The sequence below is a fragment of the Spea bombifrons genome, chromosome 3 (genome assembly GCF_027358695.1).
Source record: "Spea bombifrons isolate aSpeBom1 chromosome 3, aSpeBom1.2.pri, whole genome shotgun sequence".
Taxonomy (NCBI): Eukaryota; Metazoa; Chordata; class Amphibia; order Anura; family Pelobatidae; genus Spea; species Spea bombifrons.
In genome coordinates this window covers 115,122,961-115,147,873 of record NC_071089.1, presented here as the reverse complement: position 1 = coordinate 115,147,873, position 24,913 = coordinate 115,122,961, and the positions used below count along the sequence as shown (strand labels likewise).

The following is a 24,913-nucleotide window of genomic DNA, read 5'->3' as shown; positions in this document are numbered from 1 at the left end:
CTTTAATTGGCGTTTAGATTCAACAGGGATGCCAGTAATCACACCTGAGTATCTCTCGTGAAATTGAATTATCAATAAAATGTGGTAATTTGGTTATTTAGTAACCTAGGGGGCAATAATTTTTTCACATGGAGTCGATATCTTTTTTCTTTGTAAATATATGTTTTATTGTTTTATCACAACAACAGGACAGGAAATAAGTGGGGAAGGGAAAACAAAGGGGGAAAAAAGGGTGGAGTCGATATCTTTTTTCCTTCTAAACATGAATTAATTTAAAAACTGCACTGTTTAATTGGGTTATCCTTGTCTAATATTAAAATCAATTGGATGATCTGAAACATTGAATTGTGACAAATATGCAAAAATAGAAGAAATCGAGAAGGGGCAAATACTTTTTCACAGCGCTGTACGTTCACACATGTACGTTGTACCAAACGCAGGCAAAACTCTTGCAGGACCTTTGGATGATTTGGAACTACGTATTGATAGAATCCTCGAAGTTCAGCATTAGAAAACATATTGTTCAAAAGTATTTAAATTTGGAATCTTTGGGACATTATCAGAAAACAGGTTCCAAATTAAAAATGGCATTGCAGGACACATGCCATTTTTGGAGGGGAAGTGGGGCGGCAAATTGGACGACCCTCAGTGACCCAGAGATGTGGCGCTTTACCCGGCTTTTTTTCAACGAATTATCAAGTTCTTGCACTTTATCATCTCTACACTTCCCTAAGTATTTGTTCATTTTTTGTTTCCAGCATCATTGGCACCTTGGTAACTCTTGACATTGCACTCTTTGGGAACAGCCATTTGCTGGGTAAATATATTAAGCGTGTAGGCTTTTCCATTAAAATCCTTCTGCCACTTCCATTTTTTTGTAACTACGTCAGCAACCAGTGGAAAAAACTACTATAAATACACTGTATCATTTTATAAAACTGATGTCAATAAGACGTCCACAGATGCCATTTTTGATCACAATCGCATTTGAAAAAACGCACATAATACGTCATAAAGACATGTCTGCTGTATATATACAGCCCCTTAAAAAAAGAGAGACATCAGTGAGGGAAAAAGGGTTTGTTTCCTAAAATGAAAAGCTCGTGGTTTGTGTTAGCGCTGAGCAACGATGTGGAACGTCAAACACAACATCCGGTTTCCATGGGACGCGTAAAGCGACGGACATAGGAAGTGCTCTTCATTACTTTGCATGCTGGGAGTTGTAGTTTACTGAGATCAAGAACAGTTTGTGGCGATCTGCGCGACACTGCAGGTAAGGTGAGAAGGGCAAATCGGATTAATGTCCGGATTAGACCGGGCCCCGGGTGACTGCAGCCATTATATATCATGGCGACTCTGTAAACATGGAGTGCAGCGTAACTACCCCACTTCTCCCTCTCACCTTGAGGCATGGCTGGCAGGATCACACCCCCTGTCAGTGTTTTTACACAGGGGTTACGTGTGTTAGTTTTCTATAGGAATAATATAATAATAATAATATAGTACCGAGACTTTAGCTGTATATCCGGTATGTAACAATACATTACAGAATGCAGCACATGATGTTTCCGGTCTCGGCTGTATAAATTATATTATACTATATACCAAAATATACATCAAAATATACAGAGCTTCAGGGCAGCCCAGGACATTGTGCTGTGTGGATCCCAAGATTAAACACACTAATGTACTGAAACACACACACAGTCACATGCTAACATACTGAGACACACACACAGTCACACGCTAACATACTGAGACTCACACAGTCACACGCTAACATACTGAGACTCACACAGTCACATGCTAACATACTGAGACTCACACAGTCACATGCTAACATACTGAGACACACAGTCACATGCTAACATACTGAGACTCACACAGTCACACGCTAACATACTGAGACTCACACAGTCACACGCTAACATACTGAGACACACACAGTCACACACTAACATACTGAGACACACACAGTCACATGCTAACGTACTGAGACACAGATACACGCAGTCACACTCTAACATACGCCCACACACACAGGCACACACTAACATACTGAGACCTACCTAGACATACACAGTCACACACTAACATACCAAGATACACTCCCTTCAGCAGACATACATTCACATAAAGACACACGCTAACATATCCAGTCACACACACACATAAGCAGACTAATACCGTGAGGTCACGCAATCCCTCTTTGAAATGAAGGCAATAAAGAGGAAAGTCTGGACTTATTCTGGGTTTTATCTCTATATGCCTCCGACCTGAGCATCCTGCCCCCTTCCTCGGTGGAGGCGATTGTCCTGTTTTTTTTTTGCCTGTTTTAGAGTCTTTAATAATGACATAAATAAAATATAATAATAAAATAATTAGCGAATACATGTCCTGACATATTTCATATCCCGAGGTTCATTCTCGGTTAAACCCTTAATCGGCCAGACCAAGGCATTACTGTCGCCGACTGGCACTTGAAGGGTCAATCCAGACTTCTCATAAGCCATGCATCCAACCCGCAGCAGAGGGGTAAATAACGTAGTCCTCGGACGAGCTGCTATTAATATTAATCCGTAGAGGCTGAAATCCTGTATGGAAATGACACAATGTCGTCGTTTTTTTGGGGGGAGTTTCACTTAATTTTGGGACGGAGGAGTACAGTTGCAGTTAGTATCGGATATGCAGGTTAAATACATCGGACTGAAAAGCCTGTCCCGTTCTGAAGCGGCTTCCCTGCGGCCGGGGTCCCCATGTCTCAGGAGCGTACGGCGTATGTGTCGGGATGCTGCTGCAGGTAGGGTGTCTGCTTAACCCTTTCAGTGCTAGAGCAACTTCCAAAGTGTTGTTAGGGGTTAAAGCGCCTGCGTGTTTTTTTGTTTTTTTTGGTTCTGCATGGATCGGCCTGCAGGGCGATTGCAGCCGGTGTGGCAGACAGATCTGCAGTGGCAGTAAGTTTAATTACTGCAGTAAATGCTGCCCTCTACCTACGGACTAAATCGCTCGGGGGGGGGGGGTGTCTCATACATTCTGACCGTATCCACAGGGAAACATGTCGGGTATTGGCTACTCATTCATAAAGATGGCAGCTTTGGGATAATCCCACTTTATTTCAGAGGCCCTTTGGGTTTATGTACTAAAGTTTAACCCTTTGAGGTCCTGAGGTCGGCCGAGGCCACATCATCGTTCTGGCTGGGAGCTTTGGGAGTGGAAATCCACAAACGCTCAACCGCTTCTAACGCTAAAGATACAAATGTCGATGTGCCTGTGAGTGTGTGTTTTTGTTATAGGGGGAGCCGGTCGTACTGTGGAGGGCACATGGGTTTGTTTCCAGCAGATATATAATGTTCCTTTAACCCTGTGAGAGCCATGCTTTGCAATGGCCCACTGCTGGCCCCTTAAATAGTTAAGCTTTGTGTAAATAAAAATGCTGGACGTATGTGTGCGGAACAATGTATGGGATGTTTGATAAAAGGCGTTTCACACTCGCCAGGACAATATGTATTGTCTGATGGACATAATGCCAGTACCCCTGATGTACCTGCGCAGGTTGAAGACTCTAGTGGTGTGTCGGCCTCTGTATTTGAAGTCCAAGTGTTGGTTTTAGAACGTTACCGGCTATACATTTAAATATAGCGCCCTCATATTCCACGGCGCAGTACAACAGTGTAAAGTATAGCAAAATATATTTATTGTTATTAGTTGTTAATAAGGTGTTTTTTAATGCAGTGTAAAGTGGGTCATCGTAGAGCTTAACCTGTTTGTGCTCCTTTGCTTTGCCAGTTCGCACTGTTCAGACTTCTGGTCGTCTCCAGACCATGCTGGGAGCGAGACTGCAGCATCTGCTGCTGAACAGCGCGTATGGAAGACGACGTCTGAGTCCCACCAAGCTACCAGCCCTGCTCACACTAGCCTGCAGCCCCTGCCCCTCCTCGCGCCTCCTCCACCATCGCAGCTTGCACCCAGAATGGGCAGCCCTAGCCAAGAAGCAGCTGAAGGGGAAAGACCCAGAGAGCCTGCGATGGCACACGCCGGAGGGCATTGTGATAAAGCCCCTTTACACCAAAAGAGACACACAGGATCTTCCCGAGGAGCTGCCAGGAGTGAAACCCTTCACCCGTGGGCCGTATCCCACTATGTACACTCACAGGCCATGGACCATAAGACAGTACGCTGGCTTCAGCACAGTGGAGGAGAGCAACAAGTTCTATAGGGATAACATAAAGGGTAAGTCCTCACACACGATAATCTCCCTGCCATTATCTGATGACCATCAGGTTACGCAGAGGAGACATGTTTGCTTTTGGAGAGTACTACCGATTTGATTTATTAACAGGCAATGTGGCGACTCCAGGATCTTCTCCTTCAAAATGCAAAGTTAATGTGGGGAGACTTCATGAAAGTCATGTCAGTGAATTAACTATGCATTATAAGGGGCCAGCTTAGCCCTTCTTGCCCTTTACAGGCACGGACTGACCACCTGGCAAACTGGATAAATGCCCGTTGGGCTGCTGGCTCACCTCGCCTTGTACTCACCCAATCTGCCTTCAGGACTGGGGTTCCACACTCTTAGGGCAGAGAAAAAAGAAAGCTGTATTTTGTTGCTGATTTTGTAGCCTATTAACTATTGGTTACTCTGACGTTTAATGGTGAAACATCTGAAAATGTCATGTCCAAAAGCACAAAAAGTAACAAATGTGTGTATTGTTTATTCGCAGCTGGCCAGCAGGGGCTGTCCGTGGCGTTTGACCTGGCCACCCACCGTGGCTATGACTCTGACAACCCTCGGGTCCACGGAGATGTGGGAATGGCAGGTGTCGCCATAGACTCGGTGGAGGACACAAAAATGCTTTTCGATGGTATCCCGCTGGAGAGAATGTCGGTGTCCATGACCATGAACGGCGCGGTGATCCCCATCCTGGCGATGTTTATCGTCACGGGACAGGAACAAGGAGTTCCGCAGGAGAAGCTAACCGGGACCATACAGAACGACATATTAAAGGAATTCATGGTCAGAAACACGTACATATTCCCCCCGGAACCCTCCATGCGGATTATTGCTGATATTTTTCAGTACACGTCTCAGGTACCCTGCTGGATATTTTTTTTTTTCCCTTCAAAAAAAGTTCCCATTTATTTCTTTTCAAGAATACCCAATTTTCTTTATCCTTTATCATATTTATCTTTTATTAAATATTTTATAATCTCAGTGGAATTGGTCGATTTATATCTTTATCTTGATTTTATTGAAGCTGAGATTTTAGTGGTCCAGAGGAAAGCAATAGTTTTCGTTTTTATATTTTCTTATTATCAGTTGTTCTTTTTATTTATGTCGTTTACTTATTTTACAGAACATGCCAAAATTTAATTCCATTTCAATCAGCGGCTACCACATGCAGGAAGCCGGAGCGGATGCTGTCTTGGAGCTGGCATATACCGTGGCAGACGGGTTAGAATACTGCCGAACGGGACTAAAAGCCGGTCTTACCATCGACGAATTTGCTCCCAGGTACAAAAATCTTTTTTTCATTCCAGTATTCTGCTCAAAATATGCAAGTGTATAAGTACATTTCCATTTTTATGCTTTGAAATTCAATTTTAATTTCAAAATAATTGGAAATATTAAATGTTATAGCCTTAAATATAAATAAAAATGGAATGCATTGAATTCTTGAGTCCTTTTTCTCTTTTCTTTTTTTTTATTTTTTTTTTACAGTTTCTTATGTTTTACTTTGAAACTACATTTAAGAATAGAAGTGGCATTCCTTTTGATAAATAATCCACTTTTGGATCTGTTATTTTATTTTAAAAAAATCATAATAATAATAATAAAATCAGGATCCATTAATGTACCATTGGAATGATCACTAGTTAATGATTAATTTACCACCATGAGTCTGACCAGTTTCCTTTTTTTATTATATATTAGAGGTTTTATTTAAAATTGGCATTAAGGGAAAGTCTCACCTTTATTATCTATTCAGTCAAAATGGTTTAAGAATAATCATAGCGTTTTATGTTTAAAAACAGAAAAAAATCTACTTTTATGTATTTTTTCTTAATTTTTTAAACAAGCAGTTATGGCATAATGAGTATTTTTGCCCCGTCTGCAGGTTGTCGTTCTTTTGGGGAATAGGGATGAATTTCTACATGGAAATAGCAAAGATGAGAGCTGGCAGGCGGCTATGGGCACACCTGATCGAGAAAAACTTCCAGCCTAAAGAGAAGAAATCTCTTCTTCTGAGAGCCCATTGCCAGACGTCGGGATGGTCCCTTACCGAACAGGTACACGCAATGCCTTATGTCAAACTTGGTATGAGGAGTCCCGTCCCCCTTCCCAAACCACCCCTTGGAAGAAAGCAATTCCCACCCAACGTATGGTATGGTCTCTGATATCTCCCACCGACACATGGAGATATTTCTGTTATGTTATTAAGTGTCGGTAGAGAAGGAAAGTATCCAGAAATCCTGACCCCACTAAGATATTACATAACATGTTTGCATGTAGGATATACTTATTCTTAAAAAATAACATATTGAGAAGAGCCTTATGAGGTCCATATGTATTGCTTACCATATAAAGAGAATTGGGAAATAAGTGAGGTTTTTGGACATATGTTTGTGGGCCGTTTGATTATAATGGCTTGTTTTATTCTTTGTGTTCGTTTCATTGGCTTCTGTTTTCAGGACCCTTATAACAACGTTGTCCGGACAGTGATCGAAGGGATGGCGGCTGTGTTCGGAGGCACGCAGTCCTTACACACCAACTCGTTTGACGAAGCCCTCGGCTTGCCGACCGTAAAGAGCGCCCGCATAGCAAGAAACACGCAGATCATAATCCAAGAGGAGTCGGGAATCCCCAAAGTGGCGGACCCCTGGGGAGGGTCGTACATGATGGAGTGCCTCACGGAAGATGTCTATCAGGCAGCTCTAAAGGTGAGGCTTTTGTTTTAGGATAACTCGTCAACCTATGACCAGATCCGCATTCCGTCTATAACCAGACTTAAGGAAATGTATTAAAATATAAAAAGAATCCAAAACTCTTTACTGCTTTGGATAAAAAGGGCTAAAAAAAATATGGATGGATGCATAAGCACATGGTGGGCATTATTACCTAAAACCAGGGAATGGTATGATGGTGAGAGGTCTCAATTCTGGAATTTCTTGTCTTAATACTAGAAGAATAAAGAGGAATCCAGAACTCTATCCATTAAGATTTTTCTCCATTCGTTAAATGTAATCGTATCGTTGCGTAGCGTCATCCCTCTGTATCGTTGTTTTATCGTATAGCTTATTAACGAAGTTGAAGAGATGGGTGGAATGGCGCGGGCCGTGGCGGAAGGAATCCCCAAGCTCCGGATTGAAGAATGTGCGGCACGAAGGCAGGCGAGGATCGATTCAGGTGAGACGCGGGGTCCGGCCGCAGGCAGATATACAATATGTGCTACCAAGCTACTCCACCGCTAGCGTAATATCTCAGGTTCGTGATACGAATTACAAAAAAGGGGTACGCCGTTGTTTGTTGCCTGATAAAGGAGTTATTGCTCCCATTCCCTGCTTTGAGTGTTTTTAACTGGCCAGCCGCTGCAGGTGATTGTGTGACCTGGCCGTTTAACCAGCAGGCGTGGGATTACCGAGGTCATGGCAGCGGACGGGGTAAACGTACTATACACGTTGTGCTTTTTTGTTTTTTCAATCAGTGTAATTGTTTTGGAAGGTTCTCGGGTAAAGGTAACCTTGTGATCTCAATTTTCTGCCATGAAGTTCTCTCTCTTCTCCTTACAAAGGCTGCCTGAAACAGTGGGTAACTTAAACGCAGGGGAGAGATAACACGACAGGAAAGGAGGGATGGAGGAGTGTTGGTTGTAGTGGGTCAAGATCACAGAGATTTCTTTAGGTTTGCGGAGTACGGGTGGAAGGTACGGCGAGGTGTAGGGGTCCATCGAGAGATCAAAGGAGGAGGTGAGGGATAACTGTTTGGAGGCAACATAAAAAACCCATATTGCATTTGAGGAGGCTTGACATTAACGTCCAGACCAGTGCCTGATTTGTTGGGACCGTCTAACAAATTTGAGGCTGTTGGTAGCCATGCGGTGAAGTCCAACAGATAGTGCTGGACTAAAGATTATTTTTTCAAAATGTACGCATTTTGTCATAATTCATGAATGGTAAATCCAACCGGAACCCCTAGAAAGACTTGGACAATGGTCACTGTAAAAAAAAAAATAAAAAAAATTCAGTAGACATATATTCTGAAATCACTACACGTGCATCTGTGAACGTATGTAACATGTTCGGTGCTGCAGTCATGTACGTGATAATGTGTGGACTGGCTAAATGGCTACAGGGTGGGGGAAAAACTCTCCAGTAGGTGGCAGTGTTGTACCTGCAAATAAATCACTGAATGGGTTTTTGTAAATGTAAGCATTTCACATGGGTTCAGGTATTTTAATTTATTGATTTATATGAGCAAACAGCTAGTCCCAGGCTCAAATAACACAAACTCTCTGCACTTCTTATATTTATTTTCATATATATATATATATATATATATATATACACATACATTGATTTATATGATTCTGCAGTGACAACAGTTTAACTCATGGAACCTGTGTGTGTGTGTATATATGTATGTATGTATATATATATATGTGTGTATATATATATATATATATATATATATATATATACACACACACACTTCTGGTACTGCTAAAGGTTATTGGGGCACATTTTTTTTAGTTTTAGTTTTTTTTCTTTTTCATTATTATTGGTATAATAATAATCCTCTTTTTTTTTTGCACGTTTACCAGTGTATTATGGGTAGATATAACCTTGGATCTTGTAGATAAAATTTTAAAAACTACATTTTTTTATTTAATTTTGTATATGCTTCTTCAGCGTCTGATCTCCCCTGTACTGATCACACTGTGATCAGTACAAAGCATAGCTGAATCGTTGAGATTCCATCTCGCCGTTTATACCATATGATGCATGGCCAGCTTATTCCTTCCCGCTAGTTCACTGCGGACGGCAGTCTTTGTTAGAGAGATGTTTCAACTTCTTATACTTGGTGACTGTGAAATCTCCTGTGTGTGTTTAACATTTAAACACAGTGCACTCCCTATATGTTTGTAAGAATTCTCTATATTGGATCAATATTTTATTTTTACATTTTTCCTGGGTTATTAACGTTAAAAGCTAAGCTTGCAATTCATGGCAAATAATGAAAAAGTTTGATTATTTCCCCCTTTTTTTTTTTAAATATTGTTTCACTGGGAAGGAGTATTATCACGTTGTGTAATGATGTCACATGATCAAGCAGTGTGAAGTAGGTAATCGGTATTCTAAGGAGGATTTGTGTGCGCGCCAGGGACTTAAAGGTTGGCAATGTAAGAAAAGCAGCAGAAACATCGTCGCGGGGTGCTGGGGTGTATGGTCAGTGGCATAAATAGCAGGAAGAGGGGGAAGGTTCTCCAACTTCACAGATCTTTGGTCAGACCTGATCTAGAGTATGGCGTACAGTTGTGGAGACCCCAACTCCATAAGGATATTGATACATTATTGATTGATTACAGATTGACTCAGAGGAGGTCAACTAAAATAGCGAATGGTCTGCAGGTTAATAAAAATCAGTAAAGACCGCAGGATCTTAGTATGTACGGCTTGGAGGAGGAGATGTGATAGAAAGATTTAAATACATAAAGAGATTTAATGGAGACAGGAGGAAAGGATATCCCAAAGGAGGAGAACTGCTAGGAGAAAAGGTCATTGTCTACATCTAAGGCTTGGCCCTCAAGGTTTAATGTAAGGAAGGTTTGCTTCACAGAAGAAGTGGTAGATAAGTAGAACAGTCTTCCAGCAAAGGTCGTAGAGGTTAATACAGTGAGGGAATGTAAACACGCATGACATAAAGATTATGGCTATCAGTTTTAATGTTTGTGTGAGCGAGGCTCTTCGTGAATAGCAATGCATTTATGGTAATAACCGGAGATGCATTGAATAGGAGCGGCTCTCCTTTATTACTCTATATAGGAAGCGTAATTCATTGTGTGTATACACAGTAATTGTAGATCGATAGAGGCGTTCACGCTGTTCGTGTATTTTCCCCATTGTTTGATGTCTTTATGTGCAGGCATTTAGCAGGCAAAGTGCTGGGAAGAAGCCCACTAACCCGATGGAGCGCACGGAAGCCGCGCTTCCCGAATCGCCTTATCCCAAAGACTTAAGCCCTGGGTTAATTTAAATAGAAAGCGGGGCCGTGCATTAGGCGGTAATTACTGTCTGTCAACTGGAAAATGACTTGGAGATAAAGCCCGGTGACAGCCTAGCGGTGGAAATCCCATTGTCCGGGAACCCATTATATACTGGTTTAGATGGCTACTTGTGACTGGACCGTCATTATTTTTTTAATTGCTTTTCGTGGTGCAACGCCGAAGCTTTCAGTTGTCCGATGTCTTTAATACGTTCTTTGATTCATATTAATTTAATATTCTAGTGCGATTATTTTTTTTAATTTATTTTGTGTGTACTATTATTATTTATTTATTGTTATATATAGCACTGTCATATTCGCAAGCGCTGTACAAATGAGTAAATGAGTAGTCCATCACATAACAATATGACTTACGGAAACAAGCAGTAAGGAGCGCCCTGCGCAAAGGAGCTTACAATCTAGAAGTCACGTTAAACCTTCCCGTCATCCCACTCTGAACGCTGCGCAAAAAACATGGTAGAGGGTAACTTGCTGATCAGATTCCTGACATTTACTAGTTAAGAATCTGTCATTTTCTTCCCCAAAATGTCATATTACTAATATATTATTACTAGCTGCACCTGTCATTAAAAGCATGAGCAAGGAAGCTGCAGGAAGCGGATGTGGGCTTTAGAGTCAAATAATGGCGTTGTTTAGATATATTTTTTGACATTTAACGCTAAAAACAGGTCCTTAATGAAATATAATTTAGATTTGAAAAGGCATTTCCAATACTAAAAGGAACACAAGTCTTAACCAGGGGACTCATTTGCAGCATCTCGCCCTCTCTCTGATATTAAATGGGGTTAAAGGGCAACACATTGCATATTAACCCCGATCCTATTTCTTACACTTACAAAGAGTCCTGCTTTTGCGAAGACCTACCTCCCACTCGCCCTTCTGCAGACTCCTACATATGCAATGGGCCCTCTTCTCACCCCTCAACTAAATGTCATGGAGGAGGTCTGTTCCGCCCAACATCCCCCCGCGCCTGATATATCTACCTACAGTCAGCTCAATGGGAGCACGTTCCGGCCATGTATAGACTGCTAAAGGCAGCCAATCACTGACAAGAATGGTTGGAGCATGGAAGGGCAGCTGCTGCAGCGAGGTTGCATCTTCTGTGTCTGCATAATGGAATTATGTGTTTGTGTTTATGATAATACACGTGGGTCTATGAATCTCTCCCCTTCTGCCGTTTAACATGTAGGTTCCGAGGTCATTGTCGGTGTGAACAAGTACCAGCTGGAAAAAGAAGAGAGCGTGGAGGTCCTGGCCATAGATAACACGGTGGTACGCAACAAGCAAATCGAGAAACTCAACACGGTATGGAGTTCTAAACGCAAATACTATATAGTGATAGGATTCCACTAGAACATTTATGGTGTTTATTGCAGAATATGTTCTTCAAGGGACAGGAAAGATATTTAGATGATTTAGTTTCCTGAACAAAGTTTGTTTTGTTAGACCCCCCCCCCAGTCGGGATGGGTATGGCGAAGCCATTTTAAATGCTGGATTATGTAGGTTTATGGTCTCCACATGGTCGTCGAGTAGAAAGCAATGAAGAGAAAGCCAAGTGCAGCCTTCCAGTTGTTGGCAAGACCCCATAGCCTCCAACAATCTATTGCTCGGAGGTTCTCGACATAAACCACCAACCTCCATAAAGAAGATCTAGAGCTGGGGTGTCCAACCTACGGCCCTCCAGCTGCTGCAGGACTACATCTTCCATACTCCTCAGCCAGCCCCTTAGCTGAAAGAGCATTATAGGAGATGTAGTCCTGCAGCAGCTGAAGGGCCGCAGGTTGGACACCCCTGATCTAAAGGTCTTGCTGTCCATAGGGATTCTCTGGCCCTAGAGGAATAGAAGAATGTGTAGAGGATTAGGCTGACGTTTCAACTCATTCCTTAAGTTGCAGAGAATGGTCAGGGCAGGTCGCTAAGTAGACCAAGACCTCTGTGATGGAGTCAAGTGGAAGCGGTCAAGTGGTTTTCATAAGCAAATGCGAGCAGAACTAATGTTCCAAACAAAAGTAATCATTTCCACATGCTTGCCACCAAAACAATCCCGCATCATTTCATAAAGTAACAAATATGAAAAAGAATCTTAAATTGCCTGCAAAGAGAGGAGATGTTACGACGTTCTAGACCAGCGTTCTCCGCCATGCCGTTATGAACAATATCTATGACTTCTCTCGATGTGTGAATCGATACAGAAAAGATATCTGCTTAAAAAAAGACGTGAGAACAATTAGGAAAGATAAATGTTTATAAAATAACACAGAGGGTGAAAATGTCTCCATTGCTCACTTTAGTAACGCACTATTTGTTAAGTGGTCAGACGTCGAGTGCATCGGGTAACCGATTACAACATTCCACAGTCTTTTAATAGAAGAATATCCGGCAACCTCTTTAACACCCGATAACGTGTTACATTCTGCACAAAATTGAATTGTGATTTAATAATTTATAAGGAACAAGCAAAAATGAAACGCAGGCGAGCTATTCACGTCTAAACAGATAACAATGGAGGATGCGCTCTTTCAAAATTGGGACAATATGGGCTCGGGGGATGATATATTGTTACTCTCTCCTTTCATTGTGCTCTGTGATCCTTTTGTGAGATACAATGGGGACAGCTGGTAGCTTTCCACGTCGTTACAATTACTTTCCTCATGTTTTTTGTTCTGTGTTGGTCCAAGGGACCTTCCTCTAAATTGGAATTGCCGCGTATGAGATAAACCTAGAGCCGGCTCCAGCAACAAAGACCGTCTATCGCAAGTGATTTCATTTATAAGTTGTCCTCTTAGGTGGCTTAGATTTATTTTTCTCAGCCTTGACGTCCACCAAAGGCATGCCGGAACATTTCATGTGAAGTGTTGTTTTTTCATCTCCCATGATCCCTTAGCGTGTACCGTCATCCCAAACGTCGTCATAAGCTGATTCCTGGACTCTAACCTGCGTTGTTTGGCAGACTGAGTGCGTTTTAAGTGAAACAAAAACCCATTCCTTCGCTTCTTTTGGTGGGAGCTTTGGAGCACCCCTATCTCCACCACTTCAGCCCCACACGCACCCTATCACACCATCATCCTGCTTTTCTTGAAGAATGAAACCATGTTTTATGCATTTTTTTTCTGGAGATGCGATTGTAAGCTCTGTTGTTACTTTGACGTAACCATATGATTGGGGTACGTGCTGTACGTTAGTTTCATTGCGGTATTTATATGAAACGCATGATGAATGGCTTGTAGTGATGATGCCAGGCCCGGACTGGCCGTCTGACTCACCGGGGCAAATACTCGGTGGGCTGCTGGTGGACAGCGCTCCATACCGGGATATGTCCAGCAGCGTGCTGACCCCAGTATAAAAATACAGCCACGCTTAGGTCTTTGCCAACTGCTGGCCTTAAAGTGCCAGTGCCACCAGACACCGGATGCCGCCGTTGCCCTGCGCTGCTTCATAGCACAATATTTATTGTGTTGTTTATTCACATTGTGATGATGATGATGAAATAACAAATAACTCTTTAGAAAAATGACTTCTTAAGTAAATGTATGAAGAGAAACTTGGGTCATTTCTATCTCTCTTAGACTCTTAACTGTGGGGGATATTTATTTTTTATCTGATCCTTTTAAACTTATTTAATAATTAACTTTCCTTCTTTCTGCTTTTATTTTTAATTAAAAAGTAGATGAAGCATAACCATTTCTGCAAATTAAAAGCACTTTTCACACCAAGAACGCGGTGAAAGTGGCAAGTATAGGGTGCTGCATGCAGTTAAGTGCATTCGTGTGTTCTCACTCGCACCTTTGGGCCGCACTTATTTTCATGCTATGTGTTAAATGTTTATGTCGCTGCGGTTTTACAAATACTATTATTAGGTAGTCATTTAATTGACTTGTATCCTCCATTTAAAGCCCAAAGTCACACAGGAGCTCCTGCCGTTCATCCATAGACTTTCATGGCTGGGTAATCAAGACTCTGCCATTCTATTGTTTGAAAACGTTATGTTATTGGGCAAAAACTATTGAAAAACGTATTTTTAATCTGAGACTAGCAATTAAAAAAAAAATGAGGGACCCCCTTTAAGGAACCCGAGGTGCTGGAAGATATTTAACCTTTCCTAGTGTAACTCAACATGATTGGCATCAGAGACTCGGCCAGAAGACGTGGGCAATTGTCTTTTAACAGAAGTCAGAGGGTCCGGTATCTGTGATGACTGCAATTAATGAGCATATAAATAATAAAGAGTTTAAATCATATCTATTCTATGTTCTGCTTTTAGTTGATTGCTTAAGACGAGGTTACGGACAGGGTGCGCTCTAAGTCTGTTATCAGTATCTGGCCAGCTGGGGATTGTTATTCCGCAGCAGCTGGACGTGGCCACCTTATAGACCTTCTGGATTTACTGCTTTCCTTGTTCTTTTGAAAACGTTCAGCAGTGCATAAAACTCCACGATGAACTATAGCGTACCTTCTTGCTTTCAGGTGAAGGCTACCAGAGACAAAGCAGCGGCCGAGCGATGTTTAGCTGCAATCACTGAGTGCGCGGCGTCCGGCAACGGGAACATCCTGGCGCTCGCGGTCGAGGCGGCCCGTGCAAGGTACGTAACGGCAGGAGGGGGGAGATGTCACGTCCCGGAATCCCGCATGGTTCCCGACACCTAATAAATGTAAAAATGTAATGATGTTCACCAAAACAATAACCAATGTAGGGCAGTATAGATATATAATGATCTTAATGCATCTTTAATATGACTCATCCATAGGACCTGGCCAAAGTAAGGTCCAACGCTTCTGCCGTTTTTTTTTTTTTCTTCACCAAGAAAATATGGGCAGATGTGATCGGAATTAACTGTTTTCCTTTATTCTCATAATTCTCCAGCTTTATGTTGTATGTTATAATGACATCATGTTAATGTTGTTATTATGCAAGCAGTGTGACTCGATGCACTTTGCGTATTGTGCGTTCCTGTCGGCATTCTGTGATGTTCGGCGTTGTGTAAGACATGTGACCTCAAAGACCGATTTAAATTTAAAAAAAATAATTAGTTTTACAAAGGCTTCCCAGAGCCGAATAGCGCCGATGAGATAAGAGATAACACCAGGGCTACAAAACGGCACAACTCCCTCCCGTCATCATCATCAGCGTGTTCTCTGTGTTCGCATTTGACATTTGACATTTTTAAAGCCAATGACGAAAAATGACAGCAAAATTACATTTATTGGCTTTTTTTTGTGCTCAACCTATATCTGATGGTAACTGAAGGTAATGGCTGACGGTGCGTACAATGTAATCTCTCATCAGTAAAGTAGACAGTTTGTGTCACAGGCTGCACCCGGCATTTAGAGAGTGCGAGGCGTAAAGTGCCGTTATATTGTAGATGAAGAGTTGATGGACTCTTTGGATTGTATGTCTCGTTTTGGATGTTTTGTCCTTATCCCTTCGTGGTGGACTTTTTAATACAGAAGAGATCACTACTTGCGGGTTAAAAGAGTGAGGGGGAGAGAGGTGGCGAGGAGTCCACAGAGATGGGGGACAGGGTCTGTAAAAAGAAGGAAGGGGTCTCAGAAGAAGGGTTGAAAGGATGGGAGCAGCGGCAGAAAAGCGAATGAATGAGAAAATGTGAAAACAAAAGGCTGGAGATAAAACGTTAAGTAACATTTTCGACTGGGGGGGCGGACAAGTCAAACATTGTCCTGTTACGTACAGAATATACAGCGTTTGGGGATGGTTTGGAAACACCGTAATGAGTCGTGGAATAAAAATACTGCGTTTTCTTGTGAAATGCTTTGCCCTTTAGAAATAACTCTCCTGCTATTTTCCACCCCCCCCCTGCTGTTTGCCGCTCGTCTTCTTATCTTCACATCCCTGCAATTCCAGGTTTCTTTTTTCGCAGAGTAGTTTTTTTTAATGGATTCGTCGGTGTTTGCAGCCAAAGGTTATAAATTAAAGGACTATAAATGTAGCCTAGTATGAAAAGGCGCAGGCCTTTCAACAATTATTTTAAGTGGAGTTGTGCAATTGTGATCGTTTTAATGTTTATCATCAAACTATCAGGAAACCATCATCATCTACGGTTAACCTCTTATGCGCTGGAATACAGAGCCCCGTATGAATGTGCAAAGCCCTGTGCAACCCTAGGGGGCCGAAAGTGTTAATCTAGATATCCAAATAAGTAAGAGTGTATTCGTAGCTGTCTAGTAATGCACTCACATTTTATTTTAATAACGCGGCTTAAGTAGATGATGCATTAATGGGTGCGAGAAGCAGCGGTTGAGTATCTATAAAGCACATTAAGCGTGTGCCTAGGGGCCCCTGGTGCTCTGATGGATGATTTCCCACGGCATTGTAGTAGCTGGACTATTTGTAGCTAGAAGGTGACCAGCGACGTATTCAGGCCTAAGTTGCCTAGCCTTAGACCTAGGATGCCAGGTCCAGGTGGACAGTGGCCCCCTGTTTCAAAACCAGGGGATAAATTGCCCCCCCCCCCGGATGTCGGGTGGGTCCTAAGGGCCCCATAGGGTCTTAATCCGGCACGGATGCAGGGACCATATGCAGGGACTGTAGGCCTAATATCAGGCTATTTCACAAAAGGACATCCTACCACTTGTCATGCAGCCATTTACCATTTTTATTTTATGCGAACAGTATCCTGAATACAATCGTTACCGCCGCCCAAAACACCCACAACAGTAATGCCCCACGTGCTTGGGTTTTTTAATGCTTTGGAAAGGAATAAACAGCCAGGATGCTTCCTTACATTCTACGCAGTTTACAGGGGAAAAAAAACATTATTTAATCAGTTTTTTGGTTGGTGGTCAGCGAAGGGACTTCTTTAAGCTTCGGCGTTGAATGACATTAAAGTGTCCCCACCGAGATTATGAATGAGGCCAAAATTGACCTGCTTCAATATTGCTGGCACTCGGGCATTTAGCGGCGTTAGGAATTTTCCAAAAAAAGTTCAGCAGCGTAGTTGGAGCAGAACCTTTACCTCCCAAAGCTTAGCGACAAACAAGAAAATCAACCGTGAGATAGAAAAGGCCTCTGATCTGTATGTTGAGAATGATTTCATTCCACGCATTGACAATTCTGAAAATACTTTAAATGAATGACATACTGATCAATTGGGGACTTCATTAGCTAAGGGATTAATCGGTGCGCTCCTGCCCGCTACCCGCCATGAGATAAGTTTATTTCTGTCATTATTATGGACGTTCTTCTCCTATGAAGGACATGAATGAGTCCTCGAGGAGAGATCTGGGAAGGATATTTCTGGGTGCTTTTAAACATTTTGAATCATTTTATGAAGACTTGCATTGAACTATCTCTTTTCACAAATCTTGAATTTGAAATGTTTGAATATTATAATAAAAAATATATATAATTAACCATGTATTAAAATCCTACCTTGTGTGTACCGCGGAAGCAGCCATCTTTACTTCCTACTCTCAGGATCTTCATGATTTATACCGATTTGTGGGGGAGGGCACACGATGTAGCTAGTTCTGGTAAATTGATTTTGTTATGTTTTATAATAAGGTGATTGAGATCATGGTCATCTTCTTGTGTGCCGCAGGTGTACAGTGGGAGAAATAACCGATGCCATGAAGAAGGTGTTTGGCGAACACAAAGCCAGCGATCGGATGGTGAGCGGAGCCTATCGCCAGGAATATGGGGAAAGCGAAGAGATCGCCTCTTCACTGAAAAGGTAAGCATCCGTTCTGTGCGCATGTACCTGCCAGTCGCTGTCTGTGTCGTTGTTTCTGGAAACAAAGCCACCTTTCTTTGGCTATACACTGATCAAACAGCCTCGTGTCGAGCCGACGTCAGGATACACGACCGTTTAAAAGTTTGGGGTCACTCGGCTGTTTTCATGGAAAAGAAAATTTCTGGCTGTAACATAATTACAAAAATGGTTTTCTAACCATCAGTTATCCTTTTAAACGTAAACTTGGATCAATGAACACAACGTTCCACTGGAACACAGGAGTGATGGGAGTGATAAAGGGCCATTGGAACACAGGAGTGATGGGAGTGATAAAGGGCCGTTGGAACACAGGAGTGATGGGAGTGATAAAGGGCCATTGGAACACAGGAGTGATGGGAGTGACAAAGGGCCGTTGGAACACAGGAGTGATGGGAGTGATAAAGGAGTGATGGGAGTGATAAAGGGCCTCTGTACGCCTATGAAGAGATTCCATTAAAACTCAGCCGTTTCCAGCTACAATAGTCAATTACAACATTAACCCCATCTGCGCTGGATTTCTGATCCAATTTATGTTATTTTAATGGACAAAATTTGCTTTTCTTTGAAAAACATGGAAATTTCTAGGTGACCTCAAACTTGAACAGTAGTGTATATGCAAAAAATTAATAACATTCGTATTCATTAAAGCAACTCCGAGTAAGAGCATATAGCATGTAGAATTTAATGTTTTGCAAGGGCCACGGTGACATCCCCGAGTATCCATAAAAGGTAGCCCAATAATGTGTGCAGCATGTTTTACATCATAACGCACCGATGAGAAAACATTACGTTTATTTATATAGCGCCAGCACAGTCCGTAGCGCTGTTACAATCAGCTGAATCATTTAAATTCACACACAAGAAGAAACTGGTACAAAAGGAGAAGCGGGCGCTGCTCTTGTGAGCTTACAATCTAGTCGGTGCTGGAGGGGGAGGTGAAGCAGTAGGGGACGACGGCTTGGATGGGGATGAGTTGATGGGGTCCGGATGATCTGTAGAGAGGGCAGGAGGCTGGCTGAGAGTGTTAGGAGGAGAGGTTGTGGACGAGGTGGGAGAGGGGGAGACCGGTTAGTAGGGAGTTGCAATAATCCAGGCGGGATATCACAAGGGAGCGGATTAGTTTCTTGTGAGAGGAACGGGCGGATTTGGGAGATGTTTTTGAGGTGAAGGAGGCAGGATTTGGTGAATGAGTGGCTGAAGGAGAGAGCAGAGTCAAGGAGAGCACCTTTAGCTCTTTAATACCCCGGGCTGTCAGTGCAGACCATTGAACGATTTCACAGGATTTCAGTAATCTTCCTGAATAAAAAATCAAATGTTACATTAAGTAAGACTAAGGGGTGAAATTATACACAAGAAAAGTAAGTTTAATCAAAAATTACTGGTGATGTCATTGCGATGGTCATGCTGAATAATGAAACTCTTTTGTGGGAGCTGAGAGAGAAAAACTAGAGAAAAATATGTACAAAATAAGTGTATTTTTTTCAGGTATTGTGGGCTCTTGACTTATCCTTTCGTGAAATTCTGGCCGTGATCGTGTCCCAGCACTTTAATTCTCCGACAAGTGTCTCTGATGGAGCCGTCCTCGTCGTCCGCCGTCTCTCACTAATAGCTTTTCTTGCCGCTCATTCTTCTAAATCCATTTTAGATTTTGAAATTAAATATCCATATTCTCTGTGGGCAACACAATTCGCTTCTGTAGAATCGAAGGGGTGGAAAAAAAAATATTCTATATGGATTACGACATCACGGAAATTATAACAAAATATGACAAGCATCAAGTGCGTGGAAATCAGTAAACAAATGGAAGCTAAAATTAAGCAAAAAAATATTTAAATAAATTAGAAAAAATAGAAGCAAAATAGGACAGTTTGTCTAAATAGAAAAAGCTGTTTTTATTCTAGAATTTATTCTAATTATTTTATCATTTTTGTGTTTAGGCGCACGCTGATCACATACGTTTTACAGAGTTTGAATAATTGAGCCCTGGCTGTTTATACTTCTTAAAAAACTGGTTTGAAACAATTTGTTTAAATCGTTTTGTGGATTTTCCATAATAAGTCAATTCACTTAAAAAAAATATATTTAAGAAAATAAAAGAAAAAAAAAAAAGGGATTCTATTTTGACCAGGTTTTATTTCACACAAAAATGTGTAATTTACATTACAGTAATTACAGTAACCAACCTACGCTCCAGATCGCCAGTCTGTGATATTATTTAACATATTGTTTTATTCTGCTCGTTTTTATTATGTTTTTTTTTCTTCTAGAGTCCAGTCTTTCATGGAGCGAGAAGGACGTAGACCTCGTCTGCTCGTAGCAAAGATGGGACAAGACGGCCACGACAGGGGTGCCAAAGTTATCGCCACGGGGTTTGCAGATCTTGGTTTCGACGTTGACATCGGACCCCTATTCCAGGTGATTTCCCCCCCCCATTCCAGTTATAATTCCACAATCGTAAAGGTATATTATTGACAGGTCATATTTGGAATCCCATTTGTGTTGTGACATTATCTATAGCTCTTGAAGGCCGTGCAGAATTTTCACTATAAAGATCTGATTGAAATCTTCACTAAATCTCTTGGGATATATAAAACTACCATAAATAAATAATATAATTAAAAAGCGATTGAATATAAATATATATATAAGTTCCTTTTTTTCGTCACGGTGAACCTTCGTTTTTGTTTTCCTTCATGTTCATTTTCGCAGTTCGGTTATTGTTACTTTTTATTCTGCATATGTCCGCTTTCTGCGCTGATTTCTATGGTATTAGCGAGTCTGATGATGTCATTCTTCATGCTTTCTCGCTGTGAAGTGCTGCTTCATCTACTAAACCACTTCACCCCAGCCCCACTTAAGCTGCAATAGAATCGAAGCTATAATGATTTTGAGAGTGTGTCGAGTTAGTTTCAAGTAATAATTGAACTCTATGCACTCGAGTCACCCTTCATTGTTTTCCTTTTCAGACGGCTAATGACATTTTTTTCAATAGCTTGCAAAAGTGCTTCTATCTCCATGATGATACTCGGACATGTGATAAAGGAGTGATGGGAGTGTTAAAGGGCCATTGGAACACAGGAGTGATGGGAGTGATAAAGGGCCATTGGGACACAGGAGTGATGGGAGTGATAAAGGAGTGATGGGAGTGATACAGGGCCATTGGAACACAGGAGTGATGGGAGTGATAAAGGGCCATTGGAACACAGGAGTGATGGGAGTGATACAGGGGTGATGGGAGTGATAAAGGGCCTCTGTACGTCTATGAATGATTCCAAATCAAATGATTAAAAATCAGCCATTTCCAGCTCCATCAGTCATTCACAGCAGTAACCCCGTCTGTGCTAGATTTCTGATCCTGAACATATATAGTTTCACCTCGTAAGTGAGTATTATTTGTCTTACTGTCAAACAGATTTTGTTTTTTTAAACTACTTAATAAGGATATCAAACAATTACAGATGAGGGAAACCCCCTGAAAAAATTGCTTCTCAAAGAGTGTTGAGGTCTTCCGTCCTGGAGACAATGGCGAAGCCTGATTTCAATATAACAATATCATCTAATTTAAGGAAAAAAAACATAGAAACATAAAAATGTTATATAGGCTGAAATAAGAAATTAAAATTGCCAATATACAACATTAACAATGATATTAACACGTCTGACATACTGATGCGAACATATCCAGTATTTTGTTGTGGTCAGTTGTACTGGTTTTCACCCGACATGTATAGATCAATGTTTCGACGACTTGGTACTTTCAAGAGGTTGTTGCGTGGATCAAACACCAAAAATATGTTAATTTCCTTTTTTTTTTTTCTGCCTTTGCCAGACACCCCGTGAAGTTGCCCAGCAGGCGGTAGACGCCGATGTGCACTGTGTGGGGGTCAGCACCTTAGCCGCTGGCCACAAAACTCTTGTCCCCGAGTTAATCAAAGAGCTGAGCGCACTTGGACGTCCTGATATCCTTGTTGTTTGTGGAGGCGTCATCCCACCACAGGTAAGGGGTCACGGAAATAAATGTTTAAGCGATTCATGTGTTTCGGATGAGCTGTTTTGTGCAGAATTGTTGACCTATTCTTTATGAAGCTCCAACCTCTATTGCCCCTACTTCTACCTCTTCTGCCCAACTGGCCCTGTTCAGTTCTGGGGTAAGTTGGTGGGATTCCTTGAGAAACCTCATGGAACGTCTTCACGTTCTACAGGGGACTATTCAGCACTTCTTGTCGTAGACGCCTCGCTGTGGTTGACCTTCATGGTTTATAACATCACTGTGATTATGATACCGTCCACCAACTTCTGAGACATGGGTCCTAGTCCACCCACGATGGCAAGTTCCTGAGTGTGCTTAGTGTTCCTCTTAGTGTAGCCGTGTAATTCTCAGTACTGACTCTTGAGTCAAGAATATATAGACTCGGATACTATAGAGGTAGGCAGGCTATCAGATCCAAATAGGATGGGGATTATGCGGTGTTTTAATGAATATGCTCTGTGTTTTTTCATAGGACTATGAATTTTTGTATCATGCTGGAGTATCCAGCGTCTTCGGACCTGGAACCCGTATACCAAAAGCTGCTGTTCAAGTGATCGACGACATCGAGAGAAGTCTGGACAAGCGACAGCAGTCAATGTGAGGTCGAATTAGGCGAGGGTCACGTGACTGCCCGGAATGACGCGATTGGCCGTATTTCAGAGGCCTATTTTAATACCTGCTTTGTGTTTTATTCTCCGAGAGGACACTGAAAACCAAAGTAAAGGTTCCATTAAGTTCTTTTATAAGAAATGACAACTTCTGTTCTTTCTGCCTTTCATATTGGCCTTTTGTTTCAGAATTTCGCGTTGAGATGTTTGATTGGGCAGTTGAAATAAAATATAATTATGTATATTTGTGTATTACATTCAAAATAAAATATTTCTGAGTACCGTATTTGCTCGATTATAAGACGACCCTGATTATAAGACGACCCCCCAAAATCTGAATATTAACTTAGGAAAAAAAGAAAAAGCCTGAATATAAGACGACCCCAAAGGAAAAAAAGTTTTACCAGTAAATGTTAATTCATGTAAACTATTTTTTTTAATAAAAGCTATGAAAAATATTTTTTTTTTGTTTTTATTTCTTGTATTTTCCAACCTGTCCCCCAGTTACGCACATCTGCCCCCAGGCTTGCCACACCAATATGGCACTGTGGCCCATGATATGCCTTTTAACCCTCTATATGCCACTGTGCCCCATGGTATGCCTTTTGACCCCCTATGTGCCACTCTGCCTCCAGAAATGCCTTATACCCCTATATCCCATTCTGGCATTTAGGGGGTTAAAATGCATATTATGGGGCAGAGTGGCATATAGGGAGGTATAAGGCATTCCAGGAGGCAGAGTGGCATTAAGGGAGTTAAAAGGCATTATATAGAGCACTCTGCCTCCAGAAATGCCTTATACCCCTATATGCCACTCTGGCATTTAGGGGGTTAAAAGGCATATTATGGGGCAGAGTGGCATATAGGGAGGTATAAGGCATTTCAGGAGGCAGAGTGCACTATTAAATGCCCCCTTAACGCCACTCTGCCTCCTGAAATGCCTTATACCTCCCTATATGCCACTCTGCCCCATAATATGCCTTTTAACCCCCTAAGTGCCAGAGTGGCATATAGGGGTGTAAGGCATTCCAGAAATGCCACACACACACACACACACACACACACACTTACTTACCGGTGCTTCCAATTTCCTGCTGTATTGCCGGGGCAGCGGGTTGACGTCTCATTCCGCGGCAGCCGGAAGGAGGTGGAGTTGGCAGCGGGGGTTTGTATGCGTCCGTCGCAAATACCTTCCCCGGCTGTCAGAGATCAGGAACTCTGGAACTCTGATCTCTGACAGTCGGGGAAGGTATTTGCGACGGACGCATACAAACCCCCGCTGCCAACTTCACCTCCGGAAGCACCGGTAAGTGTGTGGGGAGGGGGGGGGGGCGACGACAGGAGGATCCAGGTCCCCTGCAGCGGTGCGGGGGATCTGGATCTTAGTCTCCTAATCAGACCTCTATTTGAGGTCTGATTAGAAGACGACCCCGATTATAAGACGAGGGGTATTTTTCAGAGCATTTGCTCTGAAAAAAACCTCGTCTTATAATCGAGCAAATACGGTAATTGATTTTGTGTGTTAATAAAATTGTTTTTTTCCAAGCAGGTTTTCGTAGTAGGCATCGTTGCAGGACCACCATCTTTTTAGAACTCTCGGGTCTTTTGGTCCATCAGAAGACCAAGTAGTGCCACCGCTGCTGTCTATGATGCACTTTGTGGCCTTTATTTTACAGATCTTATGAGAATTATACGTTCTGTTGGCAGCTTACACTTTTTGGTGGATCTGAACACCCATCATGGGCGTTTGGTGTCATTGGACAGTTTTATATCCTGGTTATTTGTGCGGTGTTGTCTTCTTTAAGGATATTTTCTCCTAAAGGTTGTCAGAACATGATTCCAATGAATGCAAACTATATGATACTGTAATGTAAGGCAATTGTACCTAAATGGGAGTGTGGTGGATAAGTGGAACAGCCTCTCAACAGAAGTGGCAGAGACTAATAGTGAGGGAATTCAAATTTCCATGGCATAGACATACGGCTCCTAAACCTAAGACGAGACCGACGACTGATCAATGCCAGGAAAAAACGGGCGGACTAGATGGGCCAAATGGATCTTGTCGGCCATCAAATTCCATGTTTCTGTGTTAGCCCTTTACATAGAACCACTTAAAAAGTTAGAATTTGAATGAAAAAGAATTTCGCACAGAAAGAAAGCCTAAATAGAACTTTTCATATTGCAGAATAACTGAATATAAAAAATAGAAGCCTATGATAGATTATTTTAGTGCGAGACTCCAACGTTTTATCTCAAATGTGACAG

General features: G+C 42.0%; 1 protein-coding gene across 3 annotated transcripts; it reads left to right on the top strand.

The window, feature by feature from the left end:
* The first annotated feature begins 1,175 nt into the window (after positions 1–1,175).
* On the top strand, positions 1,176–22,929 carry MMUT (methylmalonyl-CoA mutase). Of its 3 annotated transcripts, none has more exons than XM_053459726.1 (13): positions 1,176–1,273; positions 3,787–4,230; positions 4,722–5,089; positions 5,355–5,512; positions 6,117–6,288; positions 6,691–6,939; positions 7,294–7,405; positions 11,472–11,584; positions 14,745–14,863; positions 17,840–17,971; positions 20,278–20,425; positions 21,840–22,007; positions 22,513–22,929. In XM_053459726.1, exons 2-13 carry the CDS (start codon positions 3,822–3,824, stop codon positions 22,639–22,641), a joined length of 2,277 nt encoding a protein of 758 aa, XP_053315701.1. In that variant the 5' UTR covers positions 1,176–1,273; positions 3,787–3,821; the 3' UTR covers positions 22,642–22,929. The 3 variants fall into 3 exon arrangements, with proteins under 3 accessions (XP_053315701.1, XP_053315699.1, XP_053315700.1); XM_053459724.1 differs by having other exon boundaries at positions 11,472–11,587; positions 14,748–14,863; XM_053459725.1 differs by having other exon boundaries at positions 1,258–1,278; positions 11,472–11,587; positions 14,748–14,863.
* The last annotated feature ends 1,984 nt before the right edge of the window (positions 22,930–24,913 follow it).